General features: G+C 43.1%; 1 protein-coding gene across 3 annotated transcripts in view; it reads left to right on the forward strand.

Annotated features, from left to right (window-relative positions):
- Nucleotides 1–702: 702 nt before the first annotated feature.
- NAPEPLD (N-acyl phosphatidylethanolamine phospholipase D) overlaps nt 703–19,104 on the forward strand; it is a 33,542-nt gene continuing 15,140 nt past the window's right edge. The window contains exon 1 of one of the 3 annotated variants that reach the window (XM_048836419.2): nt 703–830. In XM_048836419.2, the coding sequence (XP_048692376.1) occupies nt 745–830 (86 nt within the window). In that variant the 5' untranslated portion in view covers nt 703–744. Of the gene's footprint in view, nt 831–1,634; nt 1,725–1,744; nt 1,993–19,104 lie in introns of those variants that run through there. The other 2 variants (XM_048836420.2, XM_048836418.2) reach the window with 2 other exon arrangements.

Here is a 19,104-nt window from a genome sequence, read left to right on the forward strand (position 1 = left end):
TATGGCCATTCTTATGTTGCTATTACACAGATTGACGTTGCATGGTGCATGCAGTATTGGACACAGATACCTAGCTGCATGTTAATATGATGAATAACCAACCCCTTCGTCAGCTCTTACACCTAAGAGATGTTTCTCCATGGAAAATAAAAACTGCAGACATAGATGTCAACTGTCTTTATTTATGGCCTTCAAAAATTGGCCTCTTTATATGTAGTGTACACGGAGTATAGCTCCACCTACAGCAGAGGTTGGCTAAGATAATACTGGGCCCCATGAACTGGGCAGCTGCCAGTGTATACTAGTGTCCCTAGTCACGTCTGAGCCATACACCTCCTGGGTGCTGCCATGCCTTAGGCTGTATCATGCAGGGCCGGATTAATGCAGGGGCTGCAGCCCAGAGTCTCGGGCTAAGGGGGGCCACCGAGGCTGGATGTGGCCCACTGCTTCTTTACATCTGGCCTGTGGCAAGTCTCTGCGCTGTGGGCCGGACACCAGTTCCCGAGCCTTGGCGCCCACCCCCCCGAGCTGGAGCCACGAGCACCGGCTCGCCAATGTGCCCCTGCGGCCCCTAGGCGAGGAGCCTTCAGGGAATCTCTGTGCGCTGCCCCCGCCCCAAGCGACGGCTCCGCGGCTCCCATTGGCCGCGTACCACAGCCAATGGGAGCTGCGGAGGCAGTGCCTGCAGGCATGGGCAGTGTGAACTCTGCAGAGCAGCCGGGCCCCTCTGCCTAGGGGCTAGACATGCTGGCCACCTCAGGGAAAAGAGCAGCGCAGAGCCAGGGATCCTGCCTTAGCCCGGTTGCACCGCTGACCAGGAGCCGCCTGAGGTAAGCGCCTCCACCCCAACCCTGTACCCCAGCCTGGAGCCCCCTCCTGCACCCAAACTCCCTCCCAGACGCCACCCCCCGCACCCTACCCCATCCCAGAGCCCCTTCCTGCACCCAAACTCCCTCCCAGACCCCACCCCCACCCACCTGCACCCAAACCCCTTGTCTCATCCCTAGCCCCACCACAGAGCACCCCCCGCAGCTAGAGCTGCATACCCACCCGCATCCCAATCCCCTGCCCCAGCCCTGAGCCCACTCCCCGACTCCAGCCCCCCAGGGGCTCCAGAAAATCTAATCGCCCTGGCCCCACAGGAGAGTTAGAGTTAATCCGCTATGTGACTTCCGAGGGCGCTGCACCTCTTCCCCGGGGCTTGCGTGCCTGTCACCACCCAGCACCAAAGGGCTTTGCCTAGCTTACTGATTTGCTGCTGGACTGGACCCCCTTCCTGGCACAGGGCCTGGAGCCCAGGCAGGCTGCTTTCATCCTCACCAGGGGCACTTCCTTGGGACCACGTTGGGCCACCCTGTGGCTGCGCCTCCTCCCACTCACAGATTCCCAAGGGCTCCTCCATGGAAACTGGGCTTGTCCCAGGCCCGGCACAAGGACTCCTGGCGCAGAGTTCATGGGGCAGGCGGTGGGTGCTTCGGGCGATGTCAAGCAGCCCTGACACATCACGCAGGCTTCCTCCATCTCACTGAACCGCTGGTCCACTGCCAGCGGCGGGCTGGATGCTTTGGCCTTTACCAAGATGGCCGCGGCGCCAACTACCCTCCGGGGGGCCATCTTGGTAAAGGTAAGTGGTAGCGGAAGCCAGGCTCCTGCATGTTCCCGATGGCGCAGGGAGGCGGCGGTAGCGGGTCCTGCGAGTTCCCTGAGCTGTACGCGGGGGTCGGGTAGGTGATGGCTCCCGGGAGGGGGAGCCGGGCTGCCGGGCTGCCGTTGCCGCGCAGGCGCCACCATGGTGAGGAGCAGGGCGCTGGGGAGCTGCTGCCTGGAGCTCTTGGCGCTGCCTTCAGTGGCTGGTGGTTTGTCAGGTAGGAGGCAGCCGCCGCCGCGTAACTCCGCCTGCCGGGGAGTCGCGGCGCAGCCGGGGGAGAGGAGCCGCCGCCGCCGCGCCATGGAGGAGGAGGAGGACGAGAGCGCCCAGCCGCAGCCCGGGCGGTGAGGAGAGCCCTGCCTGGGGTCTCGCTGTGCTGCGGGCCCCAGCTCAAGTGGGCGCAGCTGCTGGGAGAGGGGGCGTGGGACCGACATTGGGGTGGGGAGGGATTGGTGGGGACTCGCCCCCCGGCTCTAGGGTTCCCTTCTGACACAAAGTACCCAGGGCAAACCCTGCGCTTCGAGAAAGGCAGCGAAGTGCTTTAGATGGCCCGCCTCCCCTGCCCACCTTTCTGCCTCCCCTGCTCGCTGCAGTGTTTCAGTTCAGGCGCTTGCTCAAGCGGTGGGGGAGAGGTTTTTAAAAACGGTCACCACGAAGCACTGACGGTCCGAGCTTGTGTCTCCCAGCAGCAGAAGTTAGTCCAATAGGAGAGATTGCCTCCCCCACCTTCTCTAACTTTCCTGAACCACTCTAGCGTGTGCCCTGCATAGACAGCATCTTGGCAGCTGCACGGAATCTTGGTCGGTCTCTCTTACTACCCTGAAAGTTAAGAAATCAGGAGTAGGGGGCTTGCGGGAGGAAGGCAGAAGAGCGAGCGTATGGTGGTTTTTAGGGTGTTTTGTTGTTGTTGTTGTTTGTTGTTTAAAAAACCCGTTCAAAATAATTTATTCGTTCTTGCAGCTTGTGTGGGCGAACCTTGTACCACTGGAGTAGATGACGATGGGTGATCTATAGGATTTGCCGCTGTGTCAATGAGTAAATGAGTTGTTTCCTGCTGATGTCCAAAAAAAAAGTTAGAGATGTTTAAGACCTACTGAGTCACTTAAATCCGTCTCCTTGCCAGAACACGGTTTACTACAGTGTGTTTTCAAGTGCTTTGTCCGTTCTGATTTTATATATGATTTTGCTGTTAGTTCTGTTTAGTACAGAAAGCCAGCTTCTTAAGAGAAACTGAAATGGATTGCATCTAAAAAAGATACTGCAGATTCTGTGTTAATGAAAAATCTTGATTAGACCACATATTAGTGTGCCATTTTTTAAAAATTGGGACCAAGAGTCCTATCTATGGCTGGTGAATGAAATCCTGGAAGAGCAGGTCCTGTTTTCTCAGTTGCTATAGATTTATTCTTCTTTTTCATTGACATGGTAATATGCTGCAGAGTCATTCAGGAAAACATGTTACATAATCTCCTAAAAACATTTGTATACCTCACAGTATTGTCATTTTATTTAACATTTTCACTATTAAAAAGAAGCACTGTAAACAGAAACCTTTTTTTCTTTCTTTTGTAGAATTCAGATGTGAAGTAGAAAAATATCAATAAAGTGTCTTAATATAGTCTGTTTAACCAAATAATCTGGATGATCAGTAACTATCTCAAGTACAGATTTAAGCAAAGTATTTGTCAAATGTGATTAACTATATGCTACTAAACTCCTTTTAAACAATAGCAGGAAATAAGTTTTCATGTGATAACTTAAAATCAATGAAATGTGATTCTAATACATTACTTGTACTCTGCCCCTCAGCAAACAGAAAATCTATTTTTTTTTTTTAAATGGGCTAGCAGACACAGCAGCACAGCCAAGAAAGTGCTCTCTGTTCATATGTTTTATTTTGTTCTAAACAAGACTGACTAATTTCATATTGGGCTAAGGCAATGACTGGCCTTTAGAGAGTCTTTTCCCTAATAGACTTCTGAGAGCTGTCTTAACTTTTTTGTCTAATAGATCATCAGTTAAGGGTAAAGTTTGGGGATTGATTTATTGAACAGATGAGATGCTCCGTAAAAAGTATTGTACCAGAAATGAGCCACAACTGAAATACCTGATATGCATATGTACTGAAATTTTCTGAAATCCAAACACCTGATATTAATCTTAGTGCCTGAAGGTGTAAAAGCCTAATTTGACTTTCCCTGGAATATAATCTCTACATTCAGAACCACTGTCAGAGTATGAAAAAGTGGAAGGGAAGGTCAGAGACATAAGAATGTAAGGAGGTGGGATGGAGTAGAACTGCAGAAAGGGAAATAATGGTTAAATCTGCTATGGGCTTTGTCTGATGGATTTCAACCTAGTTTAAATAAAGCAAAAGGCATGTACTGCAGATGAATAAGCAACAGCCTTCACAAAATTTTTGATATCCTAATACAACTGTTGGATATTGGTAGCTAGCCAGACTTTCTGGAATTGCCTAGAGAGAAATCTAGTGTTCTAGCACTTCTCCATACATAGTAAGCTAAGTGACTGAGCCTCCCAGAATCACTTTTAGATTCTTGCCCTTTCTGCAACTGGTTAGGAGATTGTTTTGGGATTAATAAACACCAGGTGCTGCAATAATAGTTAGTACCTTCATGCATAACACCTGCTGTAACTGTTTTCTATTTTGTTCTGGTCTTCTATAAAATCATTCTTGGTCTTGCGTTTTCATTATTTTGTTTTTGTTAACAAATGTTAGTGAGAAGCTCTGTAGTATGCTTAGGGTACCACTGAATTCTAGGAGGGTCCCAGTTCTAATCCCCACAGCTCACAGTATGGCCTTGGTAAATCTCTTGGCCCAGATCCACAAAGCTGTTTAGGCTCCTAACTTCCATTAGGAAATAGCTTTGTGGGTCTGGGTGCGTGCGCCTAAGTGTAGTTGCAGGCATTGGGCAAAAAGAAGAATTTCACTAAAAAACATATACTGCATTTGATCTGAATTTTCTTGGAAAAATAAATTACAGGAATAACAAGCGAATATTATTTACTGCTTATTTGTGTTACAGAAGCACATAAAATATGCCAGGTGCTCTACAAATATATAGGAAGGTATAGTCTTGGCCGTGAATAGCATATAATAAAATAAAAAGGACACAGCTACACAATAGAAATGGACTGACACTACAGAGGCTACAGAAAGATTTGGATAAATCAAAAAAATAATAAGGTGAAGGGGTTATCCAGATAGATACAGTATTAGGACATGTGCCATCATTTCCTGCCTAGAGAATAGGCTGATAGGGTACAGTACATTTAAGAAGTCACATAGTCTACTGTATTAAAGAATAATAATAAGATGTTGGCATGAACATAAGAATGGCCATACTGGGTCAGACCAAAGGTCCATCCAGCCCAGTATCCTGTCTACTGACAGTGGCCAATGCCAGGTGCCCCAGAGGGAGTGAACCTAACAGGTAATGATCAAGTGTTCTCTCTCTCCTGCCATCCATCTCCCCCCTCTGACAAACAGATGCTAGGAACACCATTCCTTACCCATCCTGGCTAACGGCCATTGATAGACCTAACCTCCCATGAATTTATCTAGTTCTCTTTTAAACTCTGTTATAGTCCTAGCCTTCACCACCTCCTCAGGCAAGGAGTTCCACAGGCTGACTGTGCACTGAGTGAAGAACTTTTATTTGTTTTAAACCTGCTTCCCATTAATTTCATTTGGTGGCCCCTAGTTCTTATATTATAAGAACAAGTAAATAACTTTTCCTTACTCACTTTCTCCACACTACTCATGATTTTATATCCCCCCTTAGTCTCCTCTTTTCCAAACTGAAAAGTCCTAGCCTCTTTAATCTCTCGTCATATGGGACCCGTTCCAAACCCCTAATCATTTTAGTTGCCCTTTTCTGAACCTTTTCTAATGCCAGTATATCTTTTTTGAGATGAGGGGACCACATCTGTACACAGTATTCAAGATGTGCGTGTACTATGGATTTATATAAGGGAAATAAGATATTCTCCATCTTATTCTCTATCCCTTTTTTAATGATTCGTAGCATCCCATTTGCTTTCTTGACTGCCGCCGCACACTGCATGGACGTCTTCAGAGAACTATCCATGATGACTCCAAGATCTTTCCCTGATTAGTTGTAGCTAATTAACCCCCATCATATTATATGTCTAGTTGGGGTTGTTTTTTCCAGTGTGCATTACTTTACATTTATCCACATTACATTTCATTTGCTATTTTGTTGCCCAATCCATTCACTTAGTTTTGTGAGATTTTTTGAAGTTCTTCACAGTCTCCTTTGTTCTTAACTAACTTGAGCAGTTTAGTATCATCTGCAAACTTTGCCACCTCACTGTTTACCCCTTTCATGTATGAAAAGATTTTTGTTATTAGGGGTAAATTATTATAGCTGGAGCTTGTAGCACCATCTATACTTAAGGTTACCTGACGCTTCCCTGTTTTCAGTTGCTTATGTCCCATGCTGGGGGTCTGAGTGTGTGTACGTGATTCAGCCTAAATGCTTCCGCCATTTCCAAGAATGAAATTAGGGAAAAATACATTGTTTGACCATGTGAAATAAATATTTGGTTTCGTTCGCCTTGGTGTTAGCGATGTGCCTTTGTTGTCCTGTGGAAAAAGTGCTGCTACTCCACTCAATGATGTTAACCAAACCATACTGAAGGTCCCACTGGAGTGTATGAAGAACAATCCTGATTTGGAGTGATCGACACAGTGAAAATGGCAGGTTTGGTTAGGAAGGGGCAATGGACTGTGGTGTTCCAAGTTCTAGTTGGTATCTTTCTTTTTGGGAGCAGAGCTATAGTTGTGCAGCATGTGAAATGACATTTCATGTCTACATTTCTTGGGTTTTTTTTATCATTGTGACTTGTTTTAAATGTGATGCTCCTGTAAGGGAGAAATGGGAGAGCCTTATCTCTGCATTTACTGGCTTTTCACTGAGTTTCAGAAATTAAACTGTCATGTTCAGGAAGAGTATGAGGAGTACAGAGCACTGTTGAGCATCTGCTAGTGTAACTCTCATGAAAAATTTGTATGTGATTTTTTTGAATGGTTACACTGGAGAAGAGACAGCATAGTGAAACTAAAATAAAAGAAATGGATGGATTTCTTCTGGGGAGTAAGGCAAAATTGGTTGTACTTGGATGCAAATGTGATTAAGAGGTTATATGGTAGAAGTATATAAAGTAGCTAATTTTTTTATAAAATTAACTGTGACCTATTTGAGTTAGTTGGACAAACCAGAAATTAGGGGACAGGTTTAAATTAAGAGAGAACAAGTCAGAAGAATTTAAGGAGGTATATTATAGAGAGAAGTGAAGAGGTGGAATTGGACTTCAAACTGAAGTGGTGGAGTCCCTAGATCTGAATATTAACGTATATAAGCAAAAATTGAGTGACAACATACATTTAATGAATTGAAGGAATATTAGCTATTCCCAGGCATAAAACTGACTGCTCTTACAAACTCTGATAGGTGGAGGACTTTTTCTTCCTCTGATTATCTATGGGAGAGGTTTGCATGGTAGTGTGTTTGTCTTCTTTTGTCAAAAAAGATTTTTTTTAAAGCATAAAAATATAAATTAGAGATGGCAATTGCAGAGTTAGACATAAAAGATCTGAAGTTAAACATAAATGGACTGCTTCTGCTCCTATATTGCTGTATAACGATACCTGTAGACCTAGGTTACAGCACCTTTCCAAGACACTGTTATATAACAATGTTTTCTGTTCACAGTGATAAGAAAAAAAGTTAGAATGTGGCAGAAAGCTGTATACTAACCTGGTTCATTTTATGCTATAGATGGAGCCCTTAATTCCATTTCACCTGGGATAGAACCATTTATTTTCTAATCTCATCTAATTAACCTAAAAAGTTAATCGAGCAACCATTAATACAAACTGAGGTACCTTCAGTTATCTTAGTACCTTCATGGCACCCTGTAAATTCACAACCTTTTGTATTTATTTAGATTTTTAATTAGATAAAGCCTAATTAAGTAAAAGCTCTGGGCACCCTAACATCACATTATATGTAATAATCATTAAATAAAAATAAAACCATGTGAGTTGGGTAATCAAATAATACACGTAGGCATTTAATATATGTTTATGCACCATTAAAGTTTGACAGTTAAAAGTACCAAAATCTGCAGCCCTGGAAAGATTTATGTTTGTATTTAACTATATTCACCTAAGTAATTCTGTTGACTTCAGTGGGACTGCTCATATGCGTAAATCTCTGTAGGCCTGGGGTCAGAGTCAGGAAATTTAAAAATTCAGGGCCAGATCTTACCATTTGATCTGTGTGGACCGACTTTTATGCTCGTATAGAGCACTATTGATTTTATTGGGACTCCATGCTGGTACAAGGGTTCATGTATGCGGATCCAGTTGCAGGTCGATTCCAACAGCAATGGTAGCTTAGCTGGTCCATGTTGCTCATGTGTACTGTTTTCTATTTGTATTTTTCTGGTTAAGTGTAAATCATTATTAAAACATATAGTTTTAGTAAAACACATTAATCTACATATTTAGGACTGAGCTTTGGCTTGGCTGCATCAGGGTATAAAGGACTGTACTCCCGTCTGCAAGCTACACAGTGAGCATAAGGAAGCAGACTCAGGGAAGGGAACCAGAACTGCTGCACCCCCTCTTCTATGCGCTGGTGGGCAAGAGGGAATGGAATTGGTATAGCCTTGGCTCCACAACCCTCACCCCCAGCATGCCACCCAGCATAGCTGCACTGGGGGGAAGTATGCTGCGTTGGATCCTGCTCCTTTTTAAAGCAAGGGGGAGATCAGGAGGCAGATTGAGTCAGAATCACTATTATGTAAAAACATCTGATGAAGTGAGCTGTAGCTCACGAAAGCTCATGCTCAAATAAATTGGTTAGTCTCTAAGGTGCCACAAGTACTCCTTTTCTTTTTGCGAATACAGACTAACACGGCTGTTCCTCTGAAACCTGTCAAAAAGAATCCTGTGGCACCTTATAGACTAACAGACGTATTGGAGCATAAGCTTTCGTGGGTGAATACCCACTTCTTCGGATGCATATAGTGGAAATTTCCAGAGGCAGGTATAAATATGCAAGTAAGAATCAGGCTAGGGATAAGGAGGTTAGTTCAATCAGGGAGGATGGGCCCTCTTCTAGCAGTTGAGGTGTGAACACCAAGGGAGGAGAAACTGCTTTTGTAGTTGGCTAGCCGTTCACAGTCTTTGTTTAACGCTGAGCTGATGGTGAATCAGCTATTCTGTCCTTTAGAATGGGTAGATCATAGTGACAATCTAGGTCTTCGGCAAAAAAATAGTAAAATACTCCATATGTGCAACGAGTTAATGTTGCTATAAGAACCTTAACTCTGAATTTCCTGACTTTTTGTGGCTTTTAAATGTTACTTTAGCATTCATTAATATTTTGTTTTTATTAAAAACCAAATGGTCAGTGCTTAATAATGTTAGCATTTAAATGGTCCCAATTAGACATTAAAATTAATATACTTTAAGTTCCTAGTACAGTAACTTAATGTTCCCTATACAGTATATAATAATAAAGAAAAGAGAAAATAGCTTCTGGCCAATATGTTTTCTGGTGCACATTTATTTTGATAATAAACGTCAGAAATTCACGTTATTCATATTAATGAAACCGATGTAGATGTAAACAATTTGTAGCCTCTTCCTTTGCATGCCTTAACGATGTATATTCAGTACTTATAAAATTTCCTGAAATCAACTCAGTTACTCCTGTTTTACAGTGTTCATAGTGGAACAACAAGTATTTTAAAGTCAAAACACTGTGTTTCCCATCCACATTAGTAGGAAACCAGAATGATATAAAATGTATGCTTCAAAGTATGACAGAAAATTGTGTGGTAGGTTCTTCAGACGTTGTGATACGGACATAAGGGCACTGTACACATTTTCTCACTAGTCACTAAAATATGAAATAGCTTGAGTAAATCATTTTGCAATGTTTTTTTTCTCCCTTTCTGTGCAGTTTTAAAATGGAACAGTCCAACACACTAAAAGAATCCTTTGAAGACCGGTTAGTTCCACAGCTTGAGGCAAAATCATAAGGCTAGGAGTGTTCAGCCAATCTGCTGTTCTGATTGGTTTGAACAGCTTCAAGTGCTTTATAATGAAAGTTTAACTGCATTCATAATCATCTAATCTCAAACTATCCATTAGTTGCCCTAAGGAATTTCAGTGCTAAAGAACAATGAAAGAAAAGAACACTGTGAGTAAAATCTAGCTGCCAATGACTATCCATAGTTAAGACTGCAGGGGGCATTTCTTTCCACACTCTCTAATGTTTGCAAATAAATTCCTTTTCAGTTGAAAATTTTCATGCTTAGGCTCAGCCCAAAGGTATGTTTTGTTTTGTTTTTTTTTTTTTTTTTTGTGTTTGTGGAATGCTTGAAGGAAAGCTGCTGAATTATATGTTTCCTGGCACAAAGGTGGTAGAACTCCCTCAGCTCGGATATTTTGGGCCCACTAGGCAGTGGTAGTGGGGTAGAGAACAAGCAGGCCCCTTACTGGCTATTGTGTGCCATTTCTCTCAGTTTCTATGTAATGCCAGGTGCCCCAGAGGGAATGAATAGAACAGGTAATCATCAAGGGATCCATCCTCTATCGCCCATTCCCAGCTTCTGGCAAACAGAAGCTAGGGACAACATCGCTGCCCATCCTGGCTAATAGCCATTGGTGTACCTATCTTCCATGAACAAATCTAGTCCTTTTTTGAATCCTGTTATAGTCAAAAGTTTAAATTGGATTGGTGCATAAGATCTAGCCCTGTTCTCAAATTAAATCTTTTGGGGCCCAACAAATTAATGCTCCACTCCTTCAGATGTTAGCATGTCCAAAGTGTGTGTGTGGTGGTGAGTTATACCTGTATGCAGTATGGTAGTGGATGGTAGTACTGGGTAGTGGATGGGAGGAGGTTTTTATCTACATGCAAGCGTTAATAAGAGAGATTCCATATTCTGTTGCCTGTATTCTCCTGACTGAAGTTAAAAGAAACGCTTTCACACTTGAAACTTTGTAATGTTTAAAATTGCATTTTTAAGGAGAAATACTGATGACAATGTGTATTTGTAATTTTTCACTTCTATATTTCTAAGGTCCACTTGTAAAAGGTGTGAGGTAAAATCCATTTTAAGATTTTACTGAGCACTTCACTGTTATTTTCCTAAAAGTTGGTGGTTAATTCCAATATGAAACTATACCATGTGTATTTTCAGTTGTTTATCAGCTTTGAACTTGGCTTGCAAAATTGATCCAACACCTAATAGCTCAAAGACTAAATGTGAGGCCAAAATACACAGGTTCTCCAAACCATGCCCCTCCTGAGCCACAACCCCTCTTGTCTGGTAAGTCCCTTCCACCCCCCCATCCTACTGCTTTGGCCTGAAAACCTTGGTATATTGCTGGATGAACTGAGTCCCAAATGAATGCTGGGCCACCACAACATATTTATCAATTAATATTGCCCCTCTCTTCCCTCTGAGGGTATGTCTACACTGGAATAAAAGACCCAAGGCACATCCGCAGCTGGCCAGGGGTCAGCTGAATCAGGTTTGCAGGGCTTGGGCTACGGGGCTGAATACTGCTGTATAGACGTTCAGGCTTCGGCTGAGATCCAGGCTCTGGGACCCTCTCTCCTCGCAGGGTCCCAGAGCTTGGGCTAGAGCCTAAACCCAAATGTCCTACACAGCAGTTTTTCAGCCCTGCAGCCTGAACCTCAGTCAGCTGACCTGGGCCAGCTGTGGGTATTAGCCCTAGAATCCTCTCCTGGCAGAGTGTGAATGGGGCTCCTCCACACACAGATTTCTCTGCTGGGTTGGTTGGGAACTGACCCCTCTCGAAAACTCCTCTCCAGTATTCCCTGCTCTAGGGATGAGGTTGGCAACTTCTCCAGGGCATTCCTCATCTTAAGATGTCCTGGAGGCCAGGGCTCCCCTGTATAACAGCAGTGGCAGCTTTCTACTCTCTACATCCCCTGCAGTGTCAGAACTAGAGTTCTCTCTATAGACTCAGGAAGACATTACTACATTGATTACACTTGGTTTACAATGAATGTTTTCTTTGCAAGCATAAAGGCTAGGAACTTAATTTTTTAAAACAGAATCTTTACTTCTGCAGAAGCTATTGGCACTTGCCTGAGAGATTTCTGCTCACCTATGTGAGTGGATTTTTCAAACCCTGCTTCTAACATATTTCTTTTCTAAAGAAAGTTTTTCATCAGACATTAGCAAGGATCTAATTATAGGTCACTTTTCCACAAACTGATGATGATTAATTTTTTTTTATGATTAAATGCACCTGGCTATTAAAATATTTCTTAATTTGAAAAAGCCCTCCTGCTCTGTTTTAAATGTTCATACAGTCAAACAGTATTTGCATCCCTTTTGTGCTTTTGAAATATATCACATTTGCCTACTGGCATGTGGTTTTGGATGTAAGACAACTTGTGTGAGTAAAGCATCCAGCATTTGATTAATGTTTTGCATATATAGGGGCAGATTCTTCACTTTTGTTTAAAAGGGTCAAGCATACAAGATTACCTTTGCAAGTCTACAATTGCAGGATGTCTACACAGGATTTTTTTTAAAGTCTGTTTATTGCTTCCCCACACACAGATAGGATTTAACAGAAGGCTGGTTGATTGCAACATCTAGCTCACTTATACATATTGACAGACAATCCAATGGCTTAAAATAATAATAGGGGGTTGTTTGGTGCTAGAAAATTAAAATTGCCCCCAAGGAGAGCTCTAGAGGATGGGAAGAAGTGTTGACTCATCCCTGATTGAGTACTTTGTAATATTCAAGATATAGATACCAAATCTCAGATTTAGAAGCTTTCTTGTTTAGAATACCAAGAACCTCTGTAGACAAACAACCTGCCAGGTTTTATTTTAAGCCAAAAGTTGAAGCATGCTGGATTTTTAAAAAATGTTCCTCTTTACCTTAAGGAAAAAAAATTAGCTTTCGTTTGCTATACCCTAAGCAGTATCAAAACTGCTGTACAGAGCAAAATTGCTGCATTTCAGACACACTGCGTTATACCCACTACATATTTCCAAGAGAAACATAAATTAAGAGGCAAGAGAGAGACTTTCAAGGAATACACAGTTCAGAGAATACTTGACTAGATTAACTGTTTCTAAATTCATAATTTTCTTTATGTATGTAAAAAGATTAAGTTCAGTCAGTTCTGGCTGATGAGGTCTGTACTCCCCTCAAATGCTTATGGAATGCTAATGAAAGCCATGTAGGTGCATCAGGTGGAAAACATATTGGCAGATGGATACCTGCAGTGCCTTAAATGCCTTGGCACCCATTTTGTTGTCAGTACAACCATTCCCTCTTCCCTTACACTGATAATTTGTTTCAATATAAAAATTTCAGAGCAGGATCAAATGTGTATTTAAGCAAAAATCGAACTCACCCATTTGAGATATGAATGTAATAGATAAACTAAAACTTTTAAAAATGCCTCAGACACTTTTGGAGCTCTTTTAATGTAAAATTACTTCATAGATTCCAAAGCCAGATGGGACCCTTACGATAATGTAGTCTTTCCTACTGTACAACACAGACCATAGGACTTCCCTGAATTAACTCCTGTTGGAATTAGAACGTATTATTTTTTTAAAAATCCAGTCTTGACTTAAAAATTTCCAGTGATGGAGAATCCACTACAATCCTTAATAAATTGTTCTAATGGTTAATTATAATCCCCTTTAAAAATTTGCTCCTTATTTCTAGTCTGAATTTGTCTAGCTTCAACTTTCACCCATGGCATCTTGTAATACCTTTGTTTGCTAGATTGAAGAGCCCTGTTATCAAATTTCTGTTCCCTTTGTAGGTACTTACAGACTGTGATCAAGTCATCCCTTAGCTTGTAGTAACAATGGTAGTATGTTGACTTTACAGTAGCTTATGTGGACCACAGTCATTATGTATTTGAATAAGAAAATTGAAATGGGTGGTTTATTGAAATGGTAATTGATTAATTTACTGGGATTAAGTACCTAAATTACTAGAATTTGATACTTTACCTTTGCATACCGTCTTTTAGCAATTTTTCAGATGTGGTTTTATGCTGTTTGTTTGCATGCTTTAATTAAAAAATGATATGTAATTAAAACTTCTGACTTGGCATGTAGTCCTCTGTGAGGAATTTTTTAAAAAAATGGTTATCCCTGAGTGCAAACACTAGCATGTATACTGCATAGTTCAGTACCTTGAAAGACATACTGTGTAACTGCATATATCTGCACACAACCCTTAATTCTCCTTTGTGCTCCCTTCGTTCTTCTATATACCACAGTTCTGCATACTTTTCTAGAGTGGCGTGCATAGTTTCAGAATGCACACAATTTGTATTAAATGTTGTTTAATATACGAATTCATTTACTAGACTATGTGATTGTTAATTAGCAAATGTACAAACTGGGTGATCTCTCTAAAACCACAAGAAAATTAATGCAAAGAAACTTAATTTAATCCAACATTATGGTTGAGATTTTACACAGTTAAAAGCCAGTAGCAGTAATCCTGCCCTGCTGTGGACGTATGGAGATATTTCTGCTACCACATGGTGTTGTCTTTAATGCCTTAATAGTCTATGTCTGTGGAAGATGGCAGAGTAATGATTGGTGCGGGAACCATCTGTGTATCTCCAACCCTTATCAGCTATGTTATCTGTTATGTCACAGGTAAGCAATCTCACTAATTTTCAAATGGCTGTTCCTATAGAAGGAAAAGAGGAATCTACCTTTAAAGTCAGAGCTCCACCAATACATAAATTTTTGATGGGTTGTAGTAACATTACATTCCTTTTGTCTGTGTATAAAATCTCAGCTGTAATGGTACACTAACACAGATTTTTGTATTTAATTGTACAAGGGCAGAGTGAATTCTAGCCACTCGGGTACTTGAAAATCATTTTGTCAAAGGAACAACACCTCTCTCAACTAATTTGACTAAAACCATGCTAAGTACAATGGAGAAATTTTTATTTTAAATTGCTTGTAAGTGAGTGGCCTTATTTAAAACCATCCTTTTGAAACTGATCCTTGAGCACACAAAGTTTGGAAATCAGTTAATGTACAAGTATATTTCTAACGGATACCTGAGGTCAAGCTTGATAATTGGGTGAAAAGTTTATGTAGTCCAGAATGTGTGGAGGACTTGTTCCATATCACTAAACAGTACAATTCCCAGCCCATGTGTAGGAATGGTTCTCGACTGTGATAAAAGGTATAATAGCTCTGGAACTGTAAAGGGAAGTTTGCATGCTGGATACTGGTACCTCTATTGTTACTTCTAGTCAGTACCATCAATCTTAATTCATGAATGCTAAAATTCCCCCCACATTGTTTTGAAGTATCTAATCAAGACATTAACCTATAAGAATGTTTCCAAACATATTGAAGACCAATACAAATGCCGTTTCCATCTGGCCATTTAATTTTTTTCTTGTTTGCATATCTCTCTTAACAGTGTTCCACTGATTCTAAACAATGTACAATGCTACTTGTCTGCCTCTGGTCACTTATTGTTTTTAATCATGTAAAGATCTGAAATCTTTAGTACTTTTCTGTTTTAAATAACTGGACACCAAACCAACATTTGTCTTAACATTGGTTGAGGACTAAAAATGTAATTCAAAATAAGTGTATGACAGAGTTTCTTAAACTAAACCTGTTAAGCCACTCAGGGTATGTCTACACTACGAAATTAGGTTGATTTTAAAGAAGTCGATTTTTAGAAATCGATTTTATACAGTCGATTGTGTATGTCCCCACTAAGCGCATTAAGTCAGCAAAGTGCGTCTTCACTATCGTGGCTAGCATCAAATCACGGAGCGGTGCACTGTGGGAAGCTATCCCACAGTTCCCGCAGTCTCTGCTGCCCATTGGAATTCTGGGTTAAGCTCCCAATGGCTGATGAGGCAAAAATATTGTTGCGGGTGGTTTTGGGTATATATCGTCAGTCTCCCCTCCCTCCCTCCATGAAAGCAACTGCAGACAATCATGTTGCTCCTTTTTTCCTGGTTACCCATGCAGACGCCATAGCACGGCAAGCATGGAGCCCCTTCAGCTCACTCCTGCTGTTGCGAGCATTGTAAACACCTCGTGCATTATACTGCAGTATGTGCAGAACCTGGCTAAGAGATGGCAGCACAAGGACGATTGTGAGGAGGACATAGACACAGACATTCCTGAAAGCGTGGGATGTGGCAATTGGGACATCATGGTGGCAGTGGGGTTGGTTGGTACAGTGGAACGCCGATTCTGGGCCTGGCAAACAAGCACAGACTGGTGAGACTGCATAGTGTTGCTGGTATGGGATGATTCCCAGTGGCTGCAAAACTTTGGCATGCATAAGGCCACTTTTCTGGAACTCTGTGAGTTGTTTTTCCCCACCCTGAAGCACAGGAATACCAAGATGAGAGCTGCCCTGACGGTTGAGAAGCGAGTGGCTATTTTGGCACCGTATCACCTTGCCAACCAGTACATAAACCGCAAGAAGTACTTCTTAATGGTGCTGCCATGCACTGGTGGATCACAAGGGACGTTTCACCGACATCAACGTGGGATGGCCGGGAAAGGTGCATGACACTCGCATCTTTAGGAACTCCAGGCTGTTTGAGCAGCTGCAAGAAGGGACTTACTTCCCAGACCAGAAAATTACTGTTGGGGATGTTGAAATGCCAGTAGTTATCTTTGGAGACCAAGCTTACCCCTTGATCCCATGGCTCATGAAGCCATACACAGGCAGCCTGAACAGTAGTAAGGAGCAGTTCAACTATAGGCTGAGCAAGCGTAGAATGGTGGTGGAATGTGCCTTTGGACGTTTAAAAGTTCACTGGCGCTGTTTGCCGACTAGGGTCGACCTCAGCGCAACCAATATTCCCATTGTTATTACTGCTTTCTGTGTGCTCCATAATATCTCTGAGAATAAGGGGGAGATGTTGATGGTGGGGTGGGAGGTTGAGGCAAATCGCCTGGCTGCCAATTTTGAACAGCCAGACACCAGGGCGATTAGAAGAGCGCAGGTAGGTTCGCTGCATATCAGAGAGGCTTTGAAAACCAGTTTCATGACTGCCCAGGCTGCGGTGTGACAGTTGTGTGTGTTTGTCCTTGATGCAAACCTGCCACTTTGTTGATGTTAATTCCCTTAAGCCAACCACCCTCCCCCCTTCGATCACAGCTGGCTAAGGAAATAAAGTCCCTATTGTTTTGAAAACATGCATTCTTTCTTAATTAAAAAAAAAGGGAGATAACTGATAAGGTAGCCCGGGTGGGGTAGGGTGGAGTCAGGGAGGAGGGAAGGGCAAGGGCACATTGCTTATTGTAGCCACACTACAAATCAAAACTGTTTGAATGACAGCCTTCTGTTGCTTGGGCCATCCTCTGGAGTGGAGTGGCTGGGTGCCCGGAGCCTCCTCCCCTCCCCGCGTTCTTGGGCGTCTGGGTGAGGAGGATATGGAACTTGGGGAGGAGGACAGGGGGTTGTACAGTGGATACAGTGGTGGTCTGTGCTGTTGTTGGCTTTCCTGCAGCTCCACCAGATGCCTGAGCATGTCCGTTTGCTCCCCTATTAGCCTCAGCATTGCATCCTGCCTCTTCTCATTGTACTCACTTAATGCTTTCCTGGACTCTGCCACTGAATGCCTCCATGCATTAAACTGTGCCCTATCAGTGTGGGAGGACTGAATGAGCTTGGAAAACATGTCATCGCGAGTGCGTTTTTTTTTTTCTCCTTTTAATCTGCGATAACCTCAGGGATGGAGATGATAGGGGGAGCATAGAAACGTTTGTACCTGCAACGGGATACAAAGGGAGAGTAAAATTTAAGACAATACATTTCTGAGAACAAAAGGGAGACTTTCACAGTGAATCAAGCAATTCACAGCAGACAGCACATGTGCTTTAGGTACAAGGTCATATTTTGCCTTTTATATTGACTGCCTGCCAGCATGGTGACACATCGCACACGGCTGGGCAACAGAGTTTGGTTTCCAGGCAGCCATAGTAAGCCAAAGGGTATGCGGATTTGGCTTCTAACGGCTTCATAGCATGTGGAAATGTTTTCAAACTGCAGCGTCCTCCTTTCCCATAGCAAGCAATGCTGGTTGGGTTTGCCATTTAAAAGGAGGGGCTGTGGTTTTCGGGTGGATGTGCAGCACATACCTCTCCCCACTCCTCCGCATGGCTATTTGGGATGATCCCTTCACCCCTCCCCCTACCGCGTGGCTATGGGATGATCCCTTTTAGCCAAGCGCAAACAACCCAGCATGACCGGGGTCCTTTTACTGTTCCCTTACAAAAATTCTCCTATTTCAACCAGGTGACCATGAATGATATCACTCTTCTGAGGCTAACACAGAAAGATAAAGACCAAATGTTGTTTGAATGTGACCAAAACCCAGGACATTTGCTGCCATGCTTTGTGCTGCAATGATTCCAGACTACTTGCTACTGGCTTGGTGTGGTAAAGTGTCCTACCATGGAGGACAAAATAAGGCAGCCCTCCCCAGAAACCTTCTGCAAAGGCTTTCAGAGTACCTCCAGGAGAGCTTCATGGAGATGTCCATGGAGGATTCCTGCTCCATACCCAGACACATTAACAGACTTTTCCAGTAGCTGTACTGGCTGCAAATGCACCCCAAGTCTTCAGGGCAAATCAAACATTAAACACCATTGCTTTTAAACCCTGTACTGTAGTTACAAATGTGCACTCACCAAAGGTGCATTCTCTGGCTTCAGGGTCGGGGATCCTGCCTTTGGAGGGTACTGGCTCCAGGGTGACAAAAAGGTCCTGGCTGCCGGGGAGAACGGATTCACCGCTTGCCTGCTGCGCATTCTCCTCCTGCTCCTCCTTCTCATCCACAAAATCCTCCTCTGTGTTGCGTGAGACTCTCCTCTTGCAGGTGTCCACGGACAATGGTGGGGTAGTGGTAGGGTCCCCCCCTAGAATGCCATGCAGCTATCATAGAAGCGGCATGTATGGGGCTCTGACCCAGAGTGACCGTTTGCCTCCTTTGTCTTTGGTAGGCTTGCCTTAGCTCCTTGACGTTCACACGGCACTGCTGTGTGTCCCTGTTGTAACTTCTGTCCATCATGCCCTGTGCGATTTTGTCATATATATTAGCATTTCTTCCTTTTGATCGGAGTTCGGCCTGCACAGATTCTTCTCCCCATACAGCAATCAGACCAGTGTCTCCCTTTTGGTCCATGCTTGAGCTCGTTTGCAATTCTGGGGGGACTGCATAGTCACCTGTGCTGCTGAGCTTGCCACGCTGACCAAAAAGGAAATGAAATTCAAAGTTTCCTGGGGCTTTTCCTGTGTACATGGCTAGTGCATCGGAGTTCAAAGTGCTGTCCAGAGCAGTCACATTGGAGCACTCTGGGATA

Source organism: Caretta caretta, chromosome 1 (genome assembly GCF_965140235.1).
Source record: "Caretta caretta isolate rCarCar2 chromosome 1, rCarCar1.hap1, whole genome shotgun sequence".
In the NCBI taxonomy this organism is placed as follows: domain Eukaryota; kingdom Metazoa; phylum Chordata; order Testudines; family Cheloniidae; genus Caretta; species Caretta caretta.